This window comes from Salvia miltiorrhiza, chromosome 5, assembly GCF_028751815.1.
Source record: "Salvia miltiorrhiza cultivar Shanhuang (shh) chromosome 5, IMPLAD_Smil_shh, whole genome shotgun sequence".
Taxonomy (NCBI): Eukaryota; Viridiplantae; Streptophyta; class Magnoliopsida; order Lamiales; family Lamiaceae; genus Salvia; species Salvia miltiorrhiza.
The window spans coordinates 34,080,174-34,101,966 of record NC_080391.1 but is presented as its reverse complement, the minus strand read 5'-3'; the positions used below and the strand labels follow the sequence as shown (position 1 = coordinate 34,101,966).

The 21,793-nt window shown below is 39.1% G+C and overlaps 2 protein-coding genes and 2 non-coding genes across 4 annotated transcripts; 1 reads left to right on the top strand and 3 right to left on the bottom strand.

The window, feature by feature from the left end:
- Positions 1 to 2,424: 2,424 nt before the first annotated feature.
- On the top strand, positions 2,425 to 4,925 carry LOC130986937 (basic leucine zipper 61-like). The gene is made up of 4 exons (XM_057910496.1): positions 2,425 to 3,279; positions 3,459 to 3,549; positions 3,649 to 3,775; positions 4,215 to 4,925. The coding sequence occupies exons 1-4, from the start codon at positions 2,837 to 2,839 to the stop codon at positions 4,364 to 4,366; spliced, it is 813 nt and encodes a 270-aa protein (XP_057766479.1). The 5' UTR covers positions 2,425 to 2,836; the 3' UTR covers positions 4,367 to 4,925.
- Positions 4,926 to 5,769: 844 nt separating this feature from the next.
- On the bottom strand, positions 5,770 to 5,887 carry LOC130987273 (U5 spliceosomal RNA). Its single transcript, XR_009089663.1, has one exon. It is a non-coding gene; the product is annotated as a U5 spliceosomal RNA (small nuclear RNA).
- Positions 5,888 to 5,971: 84 nt separating this feature from the next.
- On the bottom strand, positions 5,972 to 6,090 carry LOC130987278 (U5 spliceosomal RNA). The gene has a single exon (XR_009089668.1). It is a non-coding gene; the product is annotated as a U5 spliceosomal RNA (small nuclear RNA).
- Positions 6,091 to 15,740: 9,650 nt separating this feature from the next.
- Positions 15,741 to 16,916, bottom strand: LOC131025830 (uncharacterized). The gene is made up of 3 exons (XM_057955616.1): positions 16,913 to 16,916; positions 16,586 to 16,809; positions 15,741 to 16,469 (listed from the first exon to the last, which is right to left on the bottom strand). The coding sequence occupies exons 1-3, from the start codon at positions 16,914 to 16,916 to the stop codon at positions 15,741 to 15,743; spliced, it is 957 nt and encodes a 318-aa protein (XP_057811599.1).
- Between the last annotated feature and the right edge of the window lie 4,877 nt (positions 16,917 to 21,793).

Here is a 21,793-nt window from a genome sequence, read left to right as displayed (position 1 = left end):
GGACGTCGTGCAAAGGGAATGAGTTGGCAGATCATTTAGCTAAGTTTGCGCTTTGTAATCGTGTTGCTATGTTTTCTGATGTGGGTCTCCCAATCATGTTGAACTTTTAAGCTCTTTAGTAATGATATTTTCCTTTTTATCTAAAAAAAAAAATAAGTTGCACTCCAAATGACATCACATCAATCATCATTAGAGAATTTTAGTATCTAATCATCTAATTTTTTTTAACATTTATAATAATTGATTATCTAAATAAAATTTTGTTTACACATAATGTTTTATATACTCACTTCGTCCCCAAAATGACTTCATATCTTTCATTTTATGACAACCCTCCAGATAACTTTCTACTCATTTTAGGACACTACCCTACCACTAATAACACCCCATATATTCTTATTTTTCATATTTTCATCACTTTCAATATAAATTATAATAATTTTTTATTATATTTTATATACTCAATAATTTTATCATAAAATCTATACTCCTTTCTTAGAGAAAGTTATTTGGGAAGAAGGGAGTATATATATTTAAAAGATGAATAATTATTACAACTCGATCTAAAAATGGAGTCATAAAATATAATTAATCGGTATATTGAGTAGAAAATATTACTCCCTCCGTCCATGAAAAAGAGTCCTACTTATCCCATTTTTTTTGTCCATGAAAGAGTTCTATTTAACTTTTTGAATCATCACATCATACATTTTCTCTTACATTTAACTATAAATTGTACTTTTATTCCACTTTTTAACTAAAAATGTACTTTTATTCTACTTTTTTGTAATAATAATACCGCTACAAATTACTCCCTCCGTCCCGCTATTCAAGTCCCATTTTCCTTTTTGGGTTGTCCCACCGATAATGTCCCGTTTCCTAAAAAGGAAATAATAAGGGGATGCTTAACTCACTAATTGTTCAACTAATAAACCCTTAATTAACAGCCCATTCAAAAACACATTACAATTTTACGCACAAGAAGCATTCAACCCTAGCCCCGCCGCACCCACCCACTCACTGTCACGCCGACCCGCCGCCCCGCCGTGCCGGACCGAACCACCGCCCAGCGCCGGACGGCCCCTTCTCTGCCCAGACGCCCAGACTCGCGCAGTGACTCCGCTCGGTGCCCACTGGCCACTGCCGCTGCCCACTCCGCGCAACCCGCGACCACCCCTCGGCCCTCGCCGCCTCACCACAGCCTCCTCCGCTCGCCTAATCTCAAACCCTAGTCGCTGCTCTCTGCGCCTGAGTCTCCACCGCCGTCGTCTGCTCGTCGCCGGAGGAAGCCTTCTCCTCCACCTTCACCTGAGTCTCGGCTCTCTCTCTCTCTCTTTCTCTCTCTCTCTGCGCCTCGACCATCAGAAGCGGCGGCGGAGTGCGAGCGGCGGCGGCTTGAGTGAGAAGGTGATCCAGATCTGTTCCTGAAATTTTCACTCTCTGTTCATGAAATTTTCTCCAATTTTGTTTGAGTTCGATCGGTTCGAAATCTATTTGATTTGTTTGAGTTCGATTGGTTCGAAATCTGTAGATTGGAATTGTTGATTGCAGATTTTTGTTCTTGCAAGTTTTTCACATTGGAATTGTAGATTGGAATTGTTGATTGCAGATTTTTGTTCGTGTGGTGTTCTTGCAAGTTTTTCAGATTGGAGTTCAGATTTTTGTTGATTCATAATTGCAGATTTTTGTTCGTGTGATTGTAGATTGGAGTTCGATTGGTGTTCTTGCAAGTTTTTGCAAGTTCGATTGGTGTTCGTGTGGTGTTACTTGCAGATTGCAAGTTTTGCAGATTGGAATTCTGCTTTTGTGTACTTGCAAGTTTTACAGATTTTTGTCAACTTATGCCCATTAATTTTTAATTTGGGTTGGTAAAAATTTCATTAAACAAGCATAAAATTAATATAAATAAAATTACAGATTATATGAAAATAAATTAAAAAATTTAAGTCTTTTAATAATAATAAATTAGAAATAATTAGTTATTCCTTAAACACAAACTAAATCATGTGGACCACACTCTTAAATCATCTAATTTGCTTCTCCTTAATCTCCGTGCCGAAAAGAAATGAGACTTGAATAGCGGGACGGAGGGAGTATACATTTATCTCACTTACACCTACTTTAACAACTTTCTTAAAATCCGAGTCGAACCCCAAATGAGACTCTTTTTCATGGAGGGAGTAAATTGGAAACCGGTGCAAAAGAAGATAAAGGGCTAAAAATGTCACATCGGCACGTGGTGGGCTGATTCCCCGGTTATTAAACTACCTATACTTTCCACTGAAACCGTTGGATTTGTGATTTAGATTACCCCTTTCTCAAATCCCCAGCTGTTGCTAGCTGTCCTACTCCCATGTGACACCCCCCACCCCACCCCCCTCTTCCCTCCAAATTCTTTATTACAAACAGTTATCCAACGGACTAGGATTTCTTCGTTTTAAGACATATGTTTCCATTTTCTATTTTAAAATTATTCACATCTATAATTGGTCGATAAATACATGTCCGAGAAAACAAGTTAAAACACTCGAGGGTTTCCCTTATTACAATTGACATTATAAGTAGACACTTAATATATTCTTAAAATAACAAAATAAAAAAAGAAAAAAAAATAGCTTATGCATATACCTTGTCATGCTAGGCCTAATTCTATATATACACACATAGCCCCATCTGACACCTTAATTTTCTCGACATCATCAACCAGGCAGCATTTTGCTGGGCTCGGTATAATTAAGTTGTTTTCGGTTGTCAGTTATTACACATCTATGTACAATTCTGGCAAAATATTTTAGAAATCGAAGTTAGATTTTTGATCAGTTATCAGTTGAAGTGCATGGAGCAATTGCCCCCCAAGGCCCCCATCAGCATGGCGGCGCACAACTGGCCGTCGTTCCCACTGCAGATGATGCCGGCGGGCAACTCGTGGATGGACGAGTTCCTCGACTTCTCGGCGACGCGGCGCGGCGCCCACCGCCGCACCGTGAGCGACCCGATCGCCTTCGTGGAGGACGCGCACAACCACGGGTTCGATCGGCTCGACGACGAGCAGCTGCGCAGCATGTTCTCCGACGACCTCATCGCCCTCGGATCGTCGTCCAATCCCTCCTCCACGCCCTCCGATCAGAACAGCGACGACGATGACAAGAGGACCGCCGCCGAGCTCCACCGCCTCCACCCCAAGCCTGAACCGGGAGAGGTCGACAGCTCCGGTCAACCGCCCCCGCCTCAGACGAAATCTTCCGACAACGCTCCCGGAGATCCCAAGCGGATCAAGAGGTCATATTCTTGTAATTAAATTTATTTTTGTCATTTATTGAATTTCATGTAGTTTAGGCAAGATCCATGCAAAATTTGTCCATGATACCTTGAATAAATAAATAGATATTAATAGTAGCTGATTACGTTAATAACTATGTGATAATTTGATCATTTTTTTTAACATCAAACTAGTGCAGAATCTTGGCAAATAGGCAGTCCGCTCAGAGGTCAAGAGTGAGAAAGTTACAGTACATTTCTGAGCTTGAAAGGAGTGTTACAACATTGCAGGTACGTTAAAATTAATAGTTAATTAAATAAAATTGTTAGTGATTAGTTGCTTATTTATTCGTGCTAATTAATCGGTAAAAACGATGTTGAAATTTAAAGACGGAGGTATCGGCATTGTCGCCCAGAGTAGCATTTTTGGACCATCAAAGGCTTCTATTGAATGTGGATAACAGTGCTATTAAGCAGCGGATAGCGGCGTTGGCTCAAGACAAAATATTCAAAGATGGTACCATCTCTTCTACTACCATTTTTCAATTTTCAATTTTCAATAACTAGTGTTTTTTATTAAATTAATAATTAAGTACTAATATTAGATAATACTTCTTTTGGAATAGAAAAAAGTCACGTAAAAATAATTAGTAGACTCGATGTTTATATAATTACTGCTATCATGTGTATATATTTATTATTATTTGCAAGTTGTAGCATGCGTTTTTTCTTTCTTTTCTGAGCTCAAGTTGTGACATGATTAATTTTTTGAGTTGCAAAAATATTCTAATGGAGATAATTTCCTTGGTTCGAGATCACATGCAACTTTTTGCTTCTCATATATTCGTACCCTCTTTAACTTTTCATTGAATGTGCAATTATAAATTTTCTAACAGCATTCTCAAACTACCTTAACCGATTCATATTGAATAAAATGTTTGTTATAAATTGGATAGCCCACCAAGAAGCACTGAAGAAGGAGATAGAGCGGCTGAGAAAAGTCTTCCACGAGCAAAACATGAAGAAGAATATGGAGAGCAACGACGCGCCACCGCCGGCGGCGGCCTCTCCGCCGTTCAGCAAGCGGGGTCGGGCGGAGGAGGAATAATGCTATTAATTGATGGAGCATTACATTCTAGAGATTAATTTTGGGAGTGAGAAGCATGCGAATGCCATCACATGGTGTGTCTCTATCTTTCTAATCTAATAGTGGGGCCCCTCGCTTCTTCTTTTATTTTTTTTTAATTTCTATTTTTTAATTTGGGTGGTGATTAATTGGAGCCATTGTCAGAAAGAAACGTGGACAGTTGCATATGATCTTGGATTTGGGTAGGGTTTTATTTGTCCAAACAAATGACAAATGGAACAATATGAGGGGGATTAAAGAGAGAAAAAAGAAAAAGAAAAATATATGGGAATTGCTAGGAACAAATTCTTGTGACATCCTAATTTGTTAAGGTCTTTTTCTTGGCTTCTTCTTGGAAAAATTCATTATTATTTGTGTTTTTTCTTTAATTCTTGATTCGCAAGTAGATCGGAGTCAATTTCTTTGGAAAGTTAGCATAAGATCGGTTTGTGGGTCGTGAGATCGTTTGTGTGAGGATAGATTGATTAATTAGACTTTTGTAATATAACATTTTGAACATTATTTAGACATTATTTTTCAACTTTTGTTTGGAGGAAGTGTTGTGCTACACATGTCGGAGCTTACCTTTTTAACATGATAACATGCGTCCCTATGTACACAATTGACGTATTAAGAATTTAAAAGTCGGTAGATAATATTTAATTTTCTAATATATTTCTAATGGATCCGTAACTATATATAGTGCCACAACTTGAACGCATATTAATTAATGATATACACAATGTCTCATGCGAAACTGATATCAAATGTATATATGGAAAACACGAGTCCGACCGGGGTTGAGAGGTTGTAAGTTGTTTTTATCAGTGGCGGATGCAGAATTTCTATTAAGGGGTGGCAAAAAAAATTATATCAACTGAAACTAAATATATATATATATATATATATATATATATATAAATTATTTATGAAATCCAATCTATATTTGACCGTGATGATACGTCGTGATTTGAAACTCATATATAATAGCATCATTAGAAATTTAGAAACACAACATGTTTGGTAGGTAGGATAAAGCTTATATTGCTTACATATTTTGAGTTAACTAAGCGTTTGGTAGCATAGATACATTAGAGGAAAGACTCGTTTAATGTAAAGGTCCGGCTTAAGTTTGTTGTTCATCTTTAGAAAATAAATCTCACCTCCACCCCATGACAAGTTTTAATCTTGATTAAAATCTGGGATATCAAACAATCAATCCATTATATATGTTTCATATCTTAAATACCAACACAAATATTTAAGACATATTTATAAATAAATAATTAATTAGGGGTAATATAGGTATTTCAAATCAAAAATCAAGGGGTGGCAATTGCCTTCCCTTGACTCTATGTGTGTCCGCCCCTGGTTTTTATAGGCGGGCCATAAAAATAATTATTATTATAAAAAATGAGATATGCTATTTGAATTGTAACGAGTACACGGTATTCTTCAGTAAAATGCAAAAGAATAGTTCGCTATGTGCTCAACGCGTAGCTCCATAAAAAATATATACATATATATATATAGGGAAAACACGAGTCGGACCGGGGTTGAGAGGTTGTGAGTTGTTTTTATAGGCGGGCCCTAAAAATAATTATTGTTATAAAAAAATGAGGTATGCTATTTGAATTGTAACGAGTACAATGTATTCTTCAGTAAAATGCAAAAGAATAGTTCGCTATGTGCTCAACGCGTAGCTCCATAAATATATATATATATATATATATATATATATATATATATATATATATATATGCACTCTATAGAAAATGACTCTTAGATTAAGAATAAGGAACTAATATGGTTCCTCAATTTCATTGAATCTAACGGTTCAGATTTTCTAATCAAAATCATTTAACTAATTAATATAAGTGTTGAAAATTAGTTGTAAATTCGTTTGGGTTATATTGGTCAATTGTAGTTCGTCGGATTTATGGAAAATCAAATCAAATCCCGTGATATTCTCATCTCCCTTCTTAATCCCAATGGTATGGGGTTTTCAACGAATTTGTATCATTCCTTTGTTCAGATTTGTTTTTTCAGTCATTTTGCTTTTCATCTTCTCCATTTTTGTTGTTTTTTATAAATAACAACTTGAAAACTTACAGTATAAATCTCCATTAGGTTATAAGTTCATTAGAAATAACTAATAAGTTCATTCAACTTGTGAAATTCCAATGCACGAAAATGTTATGGAGATTGATAAGTTCAATAATTAAGTTCAATAATCCGGCCGTCCATATTCATAACATTTTCGTGCATTGGAATTTCACAATTTGAATAAACTTATTAGTTATTTCTAATGAACTTATTGAACTTATCAATCTCCATAACATTTTCGTGCATTGGAATTTCACAATTTGAATGAACTTATTAGTTATTTCTAATGAACTTATAACCTAATGGAGATTTATATTGTAAGTTTTCAAGTTGTTATTTATAAAAAACAACAAAAATGGAGAAGATGAAAAGCAAAATGACTGAAAAAACAAATCTGAACAAAGGAATGATACAAATTCGTTGAAAACCCCATACCATTGGGATTAAGAAGGGAGATGAGAATATCACGGGATTTGATTTGATTTTCCATAAATCCGACGAACTACAATTGACCAATATAACCCAAAAGAATTTACAACTAATTTTCAGCACTTATATTAATTAGTTAAATGATTTTGATTAGAAAATCTGAACCGTTAGATTCAATGAAATTGAGGAACCATATTAGTTCCTTATTCTTAATCTAAGAGTCATTTTCTATAGAGTGCAACCCTATATATATATATAGGGTGTGGTTCTAGAGAAAATTACATTATTTGTAAGAACGTGAGAACCATCAAATCTAATGCATCCGCTGTAAAAATTAATGCATTCGCTGTTAAAATTAATGCACTCATAAAAATAAAAATAAAAATTGCTCCATTTAAGATTCGAACCCAGGATCTGCATTCATCCAACAAGAAGATGCATCCACCGTAGATCTTGATGATCGAATAGATGAAAATGGTTCTCCGTTATTCTTTTATTTAGTGGTTCTTTCTTGAACCTCTCCCTATATATGTATATATGTATATATATATATATATATATATATATATATATATATATTATTGTTATAAGAAAAAGTAATTATTGATATAAAGAAAGATAATGTTTCAAAAATATTACTTTTCTTTGTGTCGATTATTACTTTCATCACAATAATAATTACTTTCAATAATTCATATTTTTCAATCAATCATGGCTGACAGAGCAGCGAAGGGAACGAACGCAGAGCGAAGAGCGTGGCAGTGTACTTATTTTGATCAAGTAATTAATATTGTAAAAAAAAAAGTAATTATTGATATAAAGAATGATAATGTTTCAAAAACATTAATTACTTTTCTTCATGTCGATAATTATTTTCATCACAACAATAATTACTTTGAATTATCTGACCCAGATCCGCGACCCGCGCTCAGACCCGCTCTCCAAGCCCCCTGATCCTCTAACCTATGCATGCGATCTGACAGGAGAATTTGTGATTTTATATAGAGGAATACTATGTTAACATCATTTTTTTATTCAATAGTTTTATGTTGATTCTAATTAATACCTCGAAATTTTTTATTGATGTTATTAATTTTATAAATTACACAAAAATCAAAAGTTGATTTGTTCATTTTCCCCATAACTTTAGATAAATGAATAAAAAAAATGAGCTTTAATTTTTATGTAATTTATTAAAGGGTTAATAGCCAAAAAATACATGAACTCACCGAATTTGCATATTGCACATCACATTTAAAATTAGCTCCAGAATACATGAACTTTTGATTTAATTGTAAATTGCACACGCGTTTACCACTACCTTGATCGGTGTTGACGTGGCTCCCGGACTTTGCAGACGTGGACACACCGGAGATGTAGTAAAATGACGTCATTTTGTAAGCTCTTTTAAATTTAAAAAAAGAAAAGAAAAAACTTTGCTGCCAGTGGACGGTAGTGGACGATATAGTCGTGGCGGAAGAAGCTTTTTCTGCTTAGGCCGTCGACTATGATGACACCAATTGCTGGATTTCACTATTTTAGCTTTTTCTCCAAATGGGATTTCATGATAATCTTGAAGCAGATCGTCCATATGAATCCAAGAGTTCGCAATAGAAATGCAAGAAAACCCCCAATTTCCCATCTCTACATATAGATTTGAAAATTCAGCCAAAAAATTCAACCTGAAATTGAAGCATGAGCCTGAAAATACTGGTACAGAATTGAGCCCTAGATCTTCCATCCCCCACAATCGACGCCGCCTCTGCAATCAACGTCGTCGGTCTTCCATCCTCCACAATCGAACCCGCCTCTACAATCGACATCGTCGGTCTTCCATCCCCCACAATCGAACCCGCCTCTGCAATCGACGTCGTCGGTCTTCCATCCCCCACAATTGGCGTCGCCTCTGTAAAATCCTCAAATCCAAAACCACGGTCGTTATCTCTCTCTCTCTGAGTCAACCACCTCCCTTTCATTCCCTCTCTCTGTTTCCCTCTTTTGATTCCCGCAACTTTGGCGCGGCGATAATTCGTCGTTCTTCCATTGGTCGGTGCCTGGCGGTGCTTGTGAAGTTTTGAGGAAGGAGAAAGAGACGATTTTTTAAGGCGTGAATGAGAGGAATAAAAACGACATCGTTTTCTATTTTTATGACACGTGTATTGCCACATCCTTAAAAATGTCACGCGTATTGCCACCTACATTAAATAATAGTCCACGTCATCGCCGGTCAACTTTATTTATAGCCGGAGTTCTCGCCGTGTGCAATTTACAATTAAATCAAAAGTTCATGTATTCTGAAGCTAATTTTAAAGGTGATGTGCAATATGCAAATTTGGTGATAGTTCGTGTATTTTTCGGCTATTATCCCTTTATTATTAAATGCGATTTTATTAAAAAGAAAAAGAAAAAAAACCTAAGAAAACCCTTGAAAGCACAAGAGAGCAGACTAAGGGTCGAGCCTCATTAAAACCTTTTCACGGAAAACCCAGTTGGAAAAACCGAGAAAAGGAAAAAGAGTACCCGTCTAAAAAAGAAAGCAAAAAAGGAGAAGAGCGGAAGGGAAAGTTTCCGAAACTCCGGCCTAACCCTCGTCCCCAAACAATCCCGGCTCTCCTCCATAACGAACTAACAAAGCAAAAGCACAAGGCCGGTGAGACGCCGTCGCCAAAATGCCAAACAACAAAATAAAAGCTACACGGCCGGTGAGACTCTGTCGCCGGTAGCTCACGTAAAACCCAAACAGAGATAAGGCAAAGGGCCGGTGAGACACCGTCGCCACAATGCCAATCAACAAAAGCAAAGCTACACGGGCGGTTATACGCCGTCGCCTGTAGCTTTCTAAAGTACCCAAACCTAAAACCACAACGGTTGGAACTATCCGGCCGGTTATACGCCGTCGCCGTTAGTTCCCCACAAACAACCCTGAAAAGCTCAAGATTTCGGCCGGTGATGCGCCGTCGCCAGGAATCAAAGCCATTCAAACTTTTGCCCACAGCTAAAAAAGAAAACCCATTCCTCTGAAGAACCGCCAACATGCGATAGAAATTCCCACCAGAGTAGATCCACTTCCAGCAAAACACCATGTTATTACCGCAGCTCCAAGTTGCCTTAATCATCACTCCGATGAAGATTAGCTCCGAGCCGCAACGATAGATCTGAATCTGGAACAGGCTGTCGAGCGCCCGTCTGTGCAGCGCTTCAATGACCTTCTCAGCGCTGGAAGTCAGCTCCGAGCATCGCACTAGAAAGTCGACCGAGCTCGAGCTGTGCCGTAGAGGCTCACACTGGCAGAACAGCAAGTACGAAAGAAACCTGCTCAATCTGCCACTCGCTTCCAACACCAAACACCAACAACTATCCCAAAAAAGTACGCACATAACTGTGTGTGGACATGTCTTTGGCCACAGCCAATTTAATATCATCGATAGCAAACGGCCACCATCCTTCCGCACGTTCATTATTGGCCATGATGTCAGCAGGTTGATTTCCCTCCCGGTATATATGTGTAATAATAAGCTGAAAATCTTGTAAAAGCCTCAGCGTGTTCTTCCAAAAATTCATAAAACGCCAAGGTACATCAGAAGAGCGAGTTTCCAGGAGCCTCACCACATACATAGAATCAGCCTCGATCCATAAGTTCATCCAATTCCGATCATGTGCCAGATTGATAGCTGTAATGACAGCCAGAAGTTCCGCTTCAAAGGCAAAGCCCACTCCACCTTTGATATGAAAACAGCCACGAACCACCTCCCAATTATCCCGAAAAACACCTCCAGCAGCAATCAAACCCGACGCGCCCAGAGCCGAGCCATCCGTGTTAACTTTCATCCAATGATTAGTCGGAGGCCACCAATGAACCTCAATCATGCGAGGCGGCGGCTTAGCTCTTTGCGTAATCCCAAGCTTCCTAGTAACCAGATAATCCAACCAGGTACTGTCAGTGGAGCCAATGTTGTGGAAATTGGTCTCAATCTCTTTAAAAAATGATTTAACAAAAACCAACACTCGTTGAGCATCAAAGTTGATATTCTCGAAAATCTTGGAATTTCGAATATCCCAAATTTTCCAAATCAAAGAAATAACGCCAGCTTTCCAAAAAGTCTGAAGTTGAGAACTGAAATTAGTCGACCAAGCCAAAACCAGAAAGGAATGAATGTCCAAGCAATCAATAAGATCCTCTTTATCAAACCAAACAAGGGATTCCCTCCAAATCAAATTCACCTTTGGACAGTTCCAAAAAATATGCGAGATCGATTCTGCGCTGCTCAAGCAAAGACAGCAACCATTAGGTGCTATCAACCCTTGTCTGATAAGAATATCCATCGTGGGAAGCCTACCATGAATCACCCTCCAGCAAAGAATAGAACGTCGCATCGGAATATATGGCTCCCAAATCCATTTTCCCCAGTTAACCTCAGGGAAACGATGGCAACGACTAGAAAAAGCTAGTTTAGCAGAGACCTCACCAGAAATTGAATGCTTCCAAAACCTGACATTCGCGTCTCTATTCATAGGAAGGCGTAAAATATCAGCAACAACCTCAGGGAAACGATTCACAAAAGCAGCAGAGAAGTGCCAGACACCGTCAAAGAAGTAATCTTTAACCGAGAAATTCAGAAAATCATGCATGTAATGTGGGATATGCAATTTGTCGATCAACGTATAGCCAAGCCAGTCATCTTTCCAGAAATAAGTGCAATCACCTCGGTCAGCACAAGAATAAGATTCATCCACCAGTTGATTAACTTCATCCTTTATACCAAGCCAAACGGAAGAGTTGGCAATGTTAGCTTTCGCATACCCGAAGATCGTGAGATAACGGGTTCGCATAACTTGATAAGCCCAATCCGCCCCCTTGATCATCTTCCAGGCAAGTTTCATCAGATAAGATTGGTTCATTAAAGTGAAAGAACGAACTCCCAGTCCTCCCTCTTCCCAAGGAGAACACGTTCTTCCCCAACTGACCGGGCAGCTTGGACGTTGATCAGTACAGCCGGTCCACACAAAATTCCTGCACTTCCTGTCCAAAGAATGAAGAAGAGATTTGGGCCACTTGTAAATCATCATAGAGTGGACAATCGAGCTTTGAATCACAGATTTAACAAGACAAAGACGGCCAGCAATGGACAGCTAAATTCCTTTCCAGCAAGCAAACTTCTGAACAATCCGATCAAAGATGGTCATAAAATAAGCGGCTCGAGGACGACCAACAAATATAGGAACTCCCAAGTAAGTCATCGGTAGGTTACCAACAGAAAACCCAATAGCGCAATGAATCTGACGACGCCTATCCGTGGGGACACGACGAGAGAAGAAAAGATTAGACTTTTCTTGATTGCAGCTCTGTCCCGAGAGGCCCTCATAGTATTCAAAAATTTCCTGAATCTTCCTCGCATTATGAATAGTTGTACGACAGAATAAGATGACATCATCTGCGTAAAAAAGATGAGTCGGAAAGAAAGTCGACCGACTAAAACTCATAGGCTTCAAATGTCCCGAATCCACACAGCTGCTGATTAAGAAACTCAAAACATCTTCAGCAATCCCAAATAAAATAGGGGATAAAGGATCTCCTTGTCGAACACCCCTAGAGCAAGGAAAATAGCCCGTGAGATGGCCGTTGTACAGAATAGAGAGTCTTGCTGAACTGAAAATAATCGCCACCCATTTAATAAAATTCTCGTGATAGCCATTAGCTCTAAGCACTTGAAAGATGAACTCCCAGCGAATGGTATCAAAGGCTTTCCTGATGTCGACTTTACAAGACATGTTGATGCCATTGTTCGTACGCTCCATACAATTAAATCCCTTAGAACTTAGCATAATACAATCATGGATATTTCTGCCTTTTATAAATCCAAATTGATTAGGCGAGACATGCGAAGCTGCGACCGAGCTAAGACGGGAGGCCAAAATCTTTGAGACGATTTTGAAGAAAAAATTCGAAAGAACAATTGGCCGAAGGTCCCCCACCACGGAAACGTTCTCCTTTTTTGGGATAAGAATCATAGTGCTTGCATTGCAACCACTAGGCAGATAAGAATGACTGAAGAAACGTTGAACAGCTTGAATAACATCAACTTTAATAATCTGCCAGCATTTTTGGAAGAACATGCCAGAAAACCCATCAGGCCCCGGGGCGCTATTGGCATCCATGTCAAAAACCGCCGCAGCAACTTCCCCCTCATCCGGAATAGTAGTAAGAAGCCTATTTTGAGTCTCGGAAACTCTTGGTTGGATCAAGGCATCAATTTCAATCTGTTCAGCTGCCGGGCTGCCATCATCAGAGAAAAGGGTCGAAAAATGATTAACGATATGCTGCTCAATAACATTCGGGCTGTACTCATCGACCCCGTTAATATTCAGTCTAGTGATCGAGGCATTGCGTTTTCTAAACTTAGCAAGCCTATGAAAGAACGCCATATTTCTATCTCCATCCACAAGCCAAGAAACTCTACTTTTTTGCTGAAGAAGTTTACTTTTCCTGGAAAGAGCAACGTTGATTTCGGCTTGAATCTGAACTTCTTCCTCAAATAACGCTTCATTGTACCCCAACTCCGAGATTCTAGTCTGGACGTTTAACAGATGTTTCTGCCAATTCTCCAAAGCTCGATCAACATTACCAAAAACATCCTTATTCCAAACCCGAATATCAGCACGAAGCCGTTTAAGCTTTTGCATAATACAAACGATGGGACAAAAGGAGTCAATCGGAACCCTCCACGAATTCTGCACCATGCCCATGAAGGAAGGATGTAGCGTCCACATATTAAGAAACCGAAACTGACGTCTCGCCGGGGGAGAAGAGTTTTTACATTACAGCACCAAGGGAGAATGATCCGAAGTAAGACGTGGGAGAATGGAAGTGACGATAGAGTCCCATAAGGAAGCAAAATATTGGGAAAATAAAGCTCTATCCAGCATCGATTCCACATGGCGTGGCAAGAATCTGCGCCCCGACCAGGTAAAACGCAAACCCTCCGTGGGGGATTAAATAAGATGAGAATCATTAATAAAATTATAGAATTCCCAGCACGAACCGCGGTGAGGCATAACATTGCTGATGCGTTCGTGAGCCCCTTTGATGGCATTGAAATCTCCAATGATAATAGTGTTAGTAGTGAGAAGTCGAAGAATATCAGACCAGAGATCACGACGAAGAACCTGTTCATTGGAGCCGTGAACAATCCCAATTCTAAAGTGCAAAGAATTCCAACTTCAGTTGACTCAACCTAAACACCTCTAGATTGACTTGCAATAGAACAAGGACATCCTAGCGATGGTAAGTTGACCCAGTGTCATCTCTCAAGGAAAGTCTTTAAGGGCTTTTAGTAGTATCGTAAGAAAAAGCAATAAAATAAAGCAGTAAAGGTTTTGATTTAAAAACGTAACTTAAACTTAAACGTAAATTGAACTTAAACTTAACCTAGGCAATCATTTAAACAACTCGAATTAAACCTAACTTAAGGAATTAAATACTTGTAAATTTAAAAACTTCTAATCTAAACGTGAAACTAAAGTGCATAATTTAAATTGCATAATTAAAACGAAACCATAAACATGAACATGATTAAACGAAAGAAATTGAATTTAAATACGAAATACCGTAAATGCCTTGAACGTGTAATTGTGTCACGCAATCACAATCCAAGAATAAACTAAAAACTGAATTGAAATCTAACTTAAAGCAATGAATTTGAAAACTATGAAAAACTATGAAAGCAAGTAAATTCCTAAGCTTCGGAGCAGTGCAGCGCTGAATGCTTCTTCACGGCAGACTCCAAAAATTAGGGCAAGAGATTGATATTTTACAATGAAAAGTATGGCCCTATTTATAGACTTCAAATCCTTCTGGATCACCATGAAAGTTGCCATGCAAGGTAGAACTCTAAAGGCAATAGAATCGTGCAAAATAAGGCAACTCTCCAGCTATGACGCGCGCCCCGGAAATAATCTCCTCCCTGGCCGAATTCGGGGTTCTCGCCAGCGGAATGGCTTCCGCTCTGGCTATCGCCAGCGGAATGGTGATTTCTCTGGCGTTTGATTCCTCTGGCATAGCGATTCCTCTGACACTTATGTTCCCAGTAGCGAAGTGATTTCTCTGGTGATTCCTCGCTCGCTTCGATTCCTCTGGCATTTCTCATTTCTCTGGCTTGAGCGGATTTCGCTGGCGACTTCTGGAGCGCACTCCTCTGCTCTGAAGCAGGCTTCTCTACTATGGCACGGGCCTTCATAGAGAAGTTCAGCTCTGCATAACAAAGTGTGTCTAAAAACACCATTCTTACCCCCAAAATCTCCAAAATCGCACTCTTCCATCTATAAGACCTAAATCTCCTGAAAAGCATAAAACAAACCATAAAACGCACCAGTTTTCAGAAGATTTAACTTAAAATATGCGCATGTAAACCCCCAAAATTAGAACAAATAGGCATAAATCAATAGTCAACCACCACAATCTGATCAGACGAGAAAATCACCGTGGAGATCACGGACGGATGAGAAAGAACCCAGATGTTAGAGCAACGCGGAGTCCGGCAGTTTTGATGCACCAGAATGAGGTTTAAAGAATTCCAAAAAGAGTGTCGAACTCTATGAAAAGCAGTTTTAGGCTCGATCAAGCCTAAAATAATGGGAGAGAAAGAACTGCAATGTTCTTTAAGCAAACGCTTGGACTCATCCGTCATCCCGCGGATGTTCCATGCAACAACATTCATGTAGAGTGTTGCGAGAGAGCGGAAGAAGCTTCGCTTCTTTCCACTTCGGCAGCCCAGCTTTCCTTAGCAACGTTATCCATAGCCACAATACTAGCTCTCGAACTGTTCTAAATAACGAAATCTCGCGCTTTATACCCCGTATCTGTTGAGTGCCGCAGATGATTCTTAATGCTCTCATGAGCCGCTGTATTGAGTTCAACAACTTTATTATCGTCAACCTTGGCAGCTTTGGCCGCTAGAGCTTGCTTTGAAGGTCTGCCCCTTTTCTTGGGCGGTGACCCCATTTTCATAGGAGCTTTGGCGATAGCTAATATTTGTTCCAGACGCTGGGCCTTCATCGCATTCTCGATGGCCACAGCCTCGGCACCTGTTGCTTCTAGAATCCTGCGCTCATTTATCAATCCTGGAACCTCCATATCTTCCTCATTGAATTTTCCATCGGATTCCATAATTATCTCGGCATCAACTTCTTCCTCATCCTCTGAAGTTTCAATCTCTTGATCTGGTAGATTAACAGGTTGTTTATAAGCTTCCGTATCTATCTGCTCTCCCCTGCTAGTCAAAACCTCAAATCTGTTTCCCAAATTAAGCTTCGAAATCTCAAGGGCACTCGTTGTACTCCTCCCAGCTGTAGGACTCACCTTGTCCTGACAATGTATCTCCATAGCGTTAACTTTCTTCAGCACTTCAAGACCATTAACAGTATCAGTCCTTGTCGGCGTTCGGAGGCTCTCAGCCGATCGTGAAATATCTCTCTCATGCAGATTTGTTTCATGAATCGCGAAGCCACTTCCCTTGTCCAAATCAACATGATCAACGCTTTGATCCAGCGGCTCCTTCTCGGGAACAAGTTGCCATTGTTAACTCAAGTCCATGGCCTTCCCTTGTGTATTTTGTGGCTGATTTCTAGCATTCCGCAATCCCTCCCCAATGAAGGGTTTTCCTTTCCGACATTTCTCGAGAGTATGTCCTGTTGTTTTGCATCTGGAACAAAAAAAGGGAGATATTTATATGTAAATTCCACATGAAAAGCAACGTCATCTCCATCAACAAGAAGAGTATTAGGCAAAGGTTTAGACATATCTATTTCGATAAGAATTCTGGCGAATTGGCCAAAGTCTCTTTTTGCTGAAGTTCCATCAACCCTTAACGGGTGTCCCACATAACGAGCAATGCCTGTGAGAACTTCAACATTCCAGTATTCAATGGGCAAATAGTGTATCCTCACCCAAACGTTTGCCAACGAGGAGTGTTCTTTGAATGGGTCAAAGTTTTTCACCCATTCTCTTAGACGCAGGTGTCCACCAGAAACTTCCCAAATAACTTAAGCTTTAGCGCGGAGCTTATCCTCAGCATTGTTGAAAATCAACGTGTAGTATCCCTTTCCCAAGGGAATAATTTTGCAAGAAGCGTTGATGCCCCATAACTTTTGCAGTTCGTCTTTAATCATCATCGCAGTCTTAGGTTTTTCACCCTTCTTTAGCAGCAGTCTTCCAGTTAAAGCATGAGAGAATTGAGCGATCTCTTTTCGAATCAATTCCTTGGGGATTTTAAGAGAGAATTGGTCTCCCTCCTTTGTGGGTCGTAGCGCATGATAATGATGAGCAGGTAAATCCGGGCGTCTCGCCGCACGGTTGGTAGCTATATTAAACTAAAGGCAGTAATAATAATTTTTGTGACACTAGAATCGAAATAAATGTACAAAAAAAAAATCTTACGTCGACTAAATGAGTTTTTGTCACTTATAAATTCTATTAAAATTATTTGTGGAGTTTTTGTTAGGGGTGAGCATCGGTTCAGTTCGGTGCAAAACCGCACCAAAACCTGAAAACTGAAAATCGAACCGATTCTGAAAATGAGAACTGCACCGCACCGATGGGAGGTGTGAAACCGAACCAAAACTGAACCAATAAAACCGTCTATTTCAGTTCGGTGAACCGAACCGATCCACTTTTCAGCCTAAATCAAACTGAAGCCGGGAATCTCAGCCTAAAACTGAAACTTAAATCTGCACAAATAATGATTTTATTCAATTATTAGCAATTTCAGTATATAATTTCAGCAATTTCATTAACAACAGTAATTATTAGCCTAATTTCAACCTAATTTCAGATCTACAAATAATGAAAAACTTACGGTTCAATACAGGGATTGGCGTTAGCTGTGGGACGTCGGGATGCTGGAATGGGGGAAGCCGGGAAGGGGGCTTGCCTGCTAAGCTATCGCCTATTGCGGACGGGTCACGAAAGGGGAAAGTTTCCTGTCGCGGATGCACCTGGGCTGTCGCCTGTCGCCTGTCGCACACGGCAGACGGACGGCGGGCGAACGACGGCCGGACGCGGACAGCAAGAGGTCAGGGGACAAGAGGGCCAGATGGTGGAGGCTTAGAGCGGAGGATTCGTGACCGGCAGAGGGTGGAGGCTTGAAATTTTCAGATTCTAGGGTTAGGTTTACACAATTTAGATAATTTAAATTAATATATATTATCTAATATAAATATAATATATATATATATATATATATATATATATTGGTTCGGTTCAAAACCGCACCAAAAACTGAAAATTGAAACCGAACAGAAAATTTTCGGTTTTCAATTTTTGAAATCGAACCGAAAACCGCACCAACATATTCAAAACCGCACCAAACCGAAATGGTGCGGTTTGGTTCAGTTTTGCGTTGCGATTCGATTTTTGCTCACCCCTAGTTTTTGTCACTTTCGATTCATGTAATATACTAATATTTATAGACTCCAAAATAAGATTTATTATTGTTGAGTTATATAATTTATAAACATTCAAGCATTTATGATGCACACCCCGCAATTTTTCTTATCAAGTTTAGTTCTTCTTTTATTTGACGTGAGTGCTATGCTTCCAAAAATTATCTGGTGCAAGAAATTTAATTTCTAGCCACTCTAAATTTATTATGATATAATTTCACTAACATTCTTTTATCAGGTGCATTAATAAATAAATTTAATGATTGCATGATGGTACAGATAACTTAAAATTTTAGACTTCGTACATTAACTATGCTACTATTAGATTAATATACGCACATTATTGATCACTAATATGCTTTGTATAGCATAGCGTGATTCATCAAGTAGACTGCACATGTAATCAGAGGTGGAGCTAGGGGTGGGTAGGTGGGTCATTGGACCCCTTGGATTTTTCAAAACAAGCAGGGATATTTTTGCAAATTTATAAAGGGTAAATATCTCTTTATGTCTCATTGTTTGGCCGAATTATCAGTTATATCCTAACATTCCGATATTATCAAATTGATATCCAACCTATCGACATTTTTTAATTGTGTCCCATAAAAAAATTTCGACGTCCAGGAAGTGACGTGGAACGCCGGAGTTTGATTACCTTTACTTATTAATCTACTTAGAATTGTCAGCCTTATTATACTTAAATAAAAATGAGCAACATAATACACATGGGCATCTAAATGGTGCAATGTCACTTTTGCAGAGAATCTCAAATCATACTTTCACCTCTCCCCCCGATTCCTCCCATCGACAAAAAAGAAGAAATTCGAAGAAGAAGGTGAAATTCAAAGAAATCCCCCCAATCGATCCGCTCAGACGAAGCTTTCCCAACTTTTAATTGGTGAACTCGATTCCATATTCGAACCCTTGTACGAAGTCGATCCCACAGACGGTATATTATTTTCGAACCCTAACTTGCGTTTTTAATTTTTTTTCGTTGGGTTCTAAGGGCGAAAGGTGTGTCAATTGGGATGGGGGTTTGCTGTTATTAATGATGAGCTGTGGAGCTGTTCTCGTGTGAATTGGGATGGGGGTTTGCATTTTTCATTTTATCGTTGGTTTTGTAGAAATTTTTTATTTTATGATTTCTTATAAAGTATTTTTTTTTCATTTCCACACAGAAATGGCGTCTCTTTCTGTTCTTTTCAGAATGTGGCATGGTGGTTGTTTTGTGGATAATGATAAGTCTTATGTAGGGCAAGATTATCTTGATATTCTTGACTATGATGTATTTGATGGGAGGATGCATTTGTGGCTAAGTTGTTGCGTGTTGATTTAGGGTATAAGAAAATATAAAGATATGGATTAAGAAATAAGGAGAATGGTGGGGTTTTGTTTGTGGTTCCTGAGGATGGTTCCATAGATTTCGTGAGTCTTGCCATAAAATTTATGAATGATAAAGAAAAGTTATTGAAAATTTTTGTTGAGTGTGACAAAGTAATGTCTCAAAAGACGAAGTAATTGAGAAAGAGAAGGGTAAAGAAAAAATGGTAGAAGAAGGGGAGGCTGACGATGATGAAATTGAAGATGGAAAGGGGAGCGAAGATTCCGAGTATGAAGTAGACATCACAGTTTTGGAAGATGAAGGTGAAACAGATGATGAGATGGAAGATATGGACTTCTCTGATGAAGATGAGGAATTTCTTGAAGCGAGAAGACATGAGGGAGTGAACTGGATGAAAATAGTAGCTGAAGCACCTAAAGAGAAAGGAAAATCAGTTGTAGTTGAGGATGTAGTAGAGAAGATCGTGCTTGATGAGGAAAATGTTGATTCGAATACTTCATGCCCAAGTTCGGACAGTGATGGCAATACAAAAAGCAAGACCAAGTTATACTCAATTGACATTCCTTTTACTGAGTTGAAGTTAGAACTTGGGATGCGCTTTAAAGATCCCAATGAATGTAAAGATGTTGTCAGGTATTGGGTAGTGGCTAACGGGTATAACATTAGGTGGACAAAGAGTGCACGTGGAAAAGTGCAAGCTATTTGTACAGAGGGATGCAATTAGAGGTTATATGCTTCGAAGATACATGGAGAGCTGACATGCATTATTAAGACTCTAAGTAGGGAACATACCTGTACACGCACTCAAATAAATCGCCAAGTGTCATCTAAATTCATGGATGACCACTTCATGGAAAAAATCAAGGCCAATGCCAACATCACAGTTAAAGAGACGGTAAAGGACTTGCGGCTAATATATGGTATCAATGTGAGGCCCTTGATATGCTATAGGGGGGGAAAATGGCATTAGAGTCCATACGTGGTACATTTGATGAGCATTACGCAAAGCTGAGAGCATATATCTTAGAGATGATGAAGACAGACAAGGAGGGGCGTTTTGAAATGAAGACACATCTGGATAAGTTTGATAGACCTATATTTGAGAGACTTCACATTGGTTTTTCGGCTTTACGGAGAAGATTCCTTATTAGCTGCTAAAGATTCATTGGGTTCGATGCATGCTTCTCAAGACGGTGCTAGGAGGGGCATTGTTAGCTGTGATTTCTAAGGATTGTAACAACTGCATGTATCTAATTGCATGGGCAGTCTTAGAGAAAGAAAATGAAGCAAGCTGCACTTGGTTTTTTGAGAGACTCTTCGAAGATTTAGATATTGGGGATGGTCTAGGATGAACATTCATATGCGACAAGCAAAATGTATATTTAAATGCATTGCTCCTAAATTATTTAGTTTGTCATTTGCTTGTATTAGTGCTAATTGGAAGTTTATTAAATTATTTTCAGGGCTGATTAATGGTATTCATTATCTTGCCCAAATAGTGAGCATAGAAACTGTGCTAGGCATATATATGAAGAAGAACTTTGAGGACCCAAACTATAAAGCACTGTTTTGGAATGTTGTGAAGGCAACGTGCAAGGCGAGTGGGCAATAAATGAATTGAAAAAAACAAGCACAGAGGTTGCCTTGGATTTTGAGGGTAAAGGGCCGAAAGCTTTTTGCAAGGCTTTGGTTAATAGCTTCACAAAGACTGACGTAGTGGACAACAATGTGAGTGAAACCTTCAACTCTTACATTCTCAAGTGTAGAGATAAGGTGTTAGTTGACATGCTAGAGGATATTAGAACAATGATAATGACTAGGATTTACGACGTATCAAGTAGCATGGAGAAATGTGTTCATTCGTCTAACCCACTGTGTCCCAATGTGAGGAAAAAACTGAATAGGCTGCAAGAGAAAATCATGCTTTGTGATGTGAGGCCGACTGTGGAGGGGACGGAGGGGGGGATTTGTGGTGCACATGTATGATGACATGCATGTAATTTGTCTTCTTGATAGGGAATGTACATGTAGAGCGTGGGAGTTGACTAGTATCCCGTGTTGCCATGCTCTAAGTTGTATTTGCACAATAAAGATGA

Excerpts from the sequence above, each read along its gene's own strand:
- LOC130986937 (XM_057910496.1), top strand. The coding sequence starts at position 2,837 with ATGGAGCAATTGCCCCCCAAGGCCCCCATCAGCATGGCGGCGCACAAC. Across the intron at positions 3,280-3,458 it reads GATCCCAAGCGGATCAAGAG|AATCTTGGCAAATAGGCAGT; the intron begins GTCATATTCTTG and ends AAACTAGTGCAG. Across the intron at positions 3,776-4,214 it reads AGACAAAATATTCAAAGATG|CCCACCAAGAAGCACTGAAG; the intron begins GTACCATCTCTT and ends TAAATTGGATAG.
- LOC131025830 (XM_057955616.1), bottom strand. Across the intron at positions 16,470-16,585 it reads AGGACATACTCTCGAGAAAT|GAGCCGCTGGATCAAAGCGT; the intron begins GTCGGAAAGGAA and ends GTTCCCGAGAAG.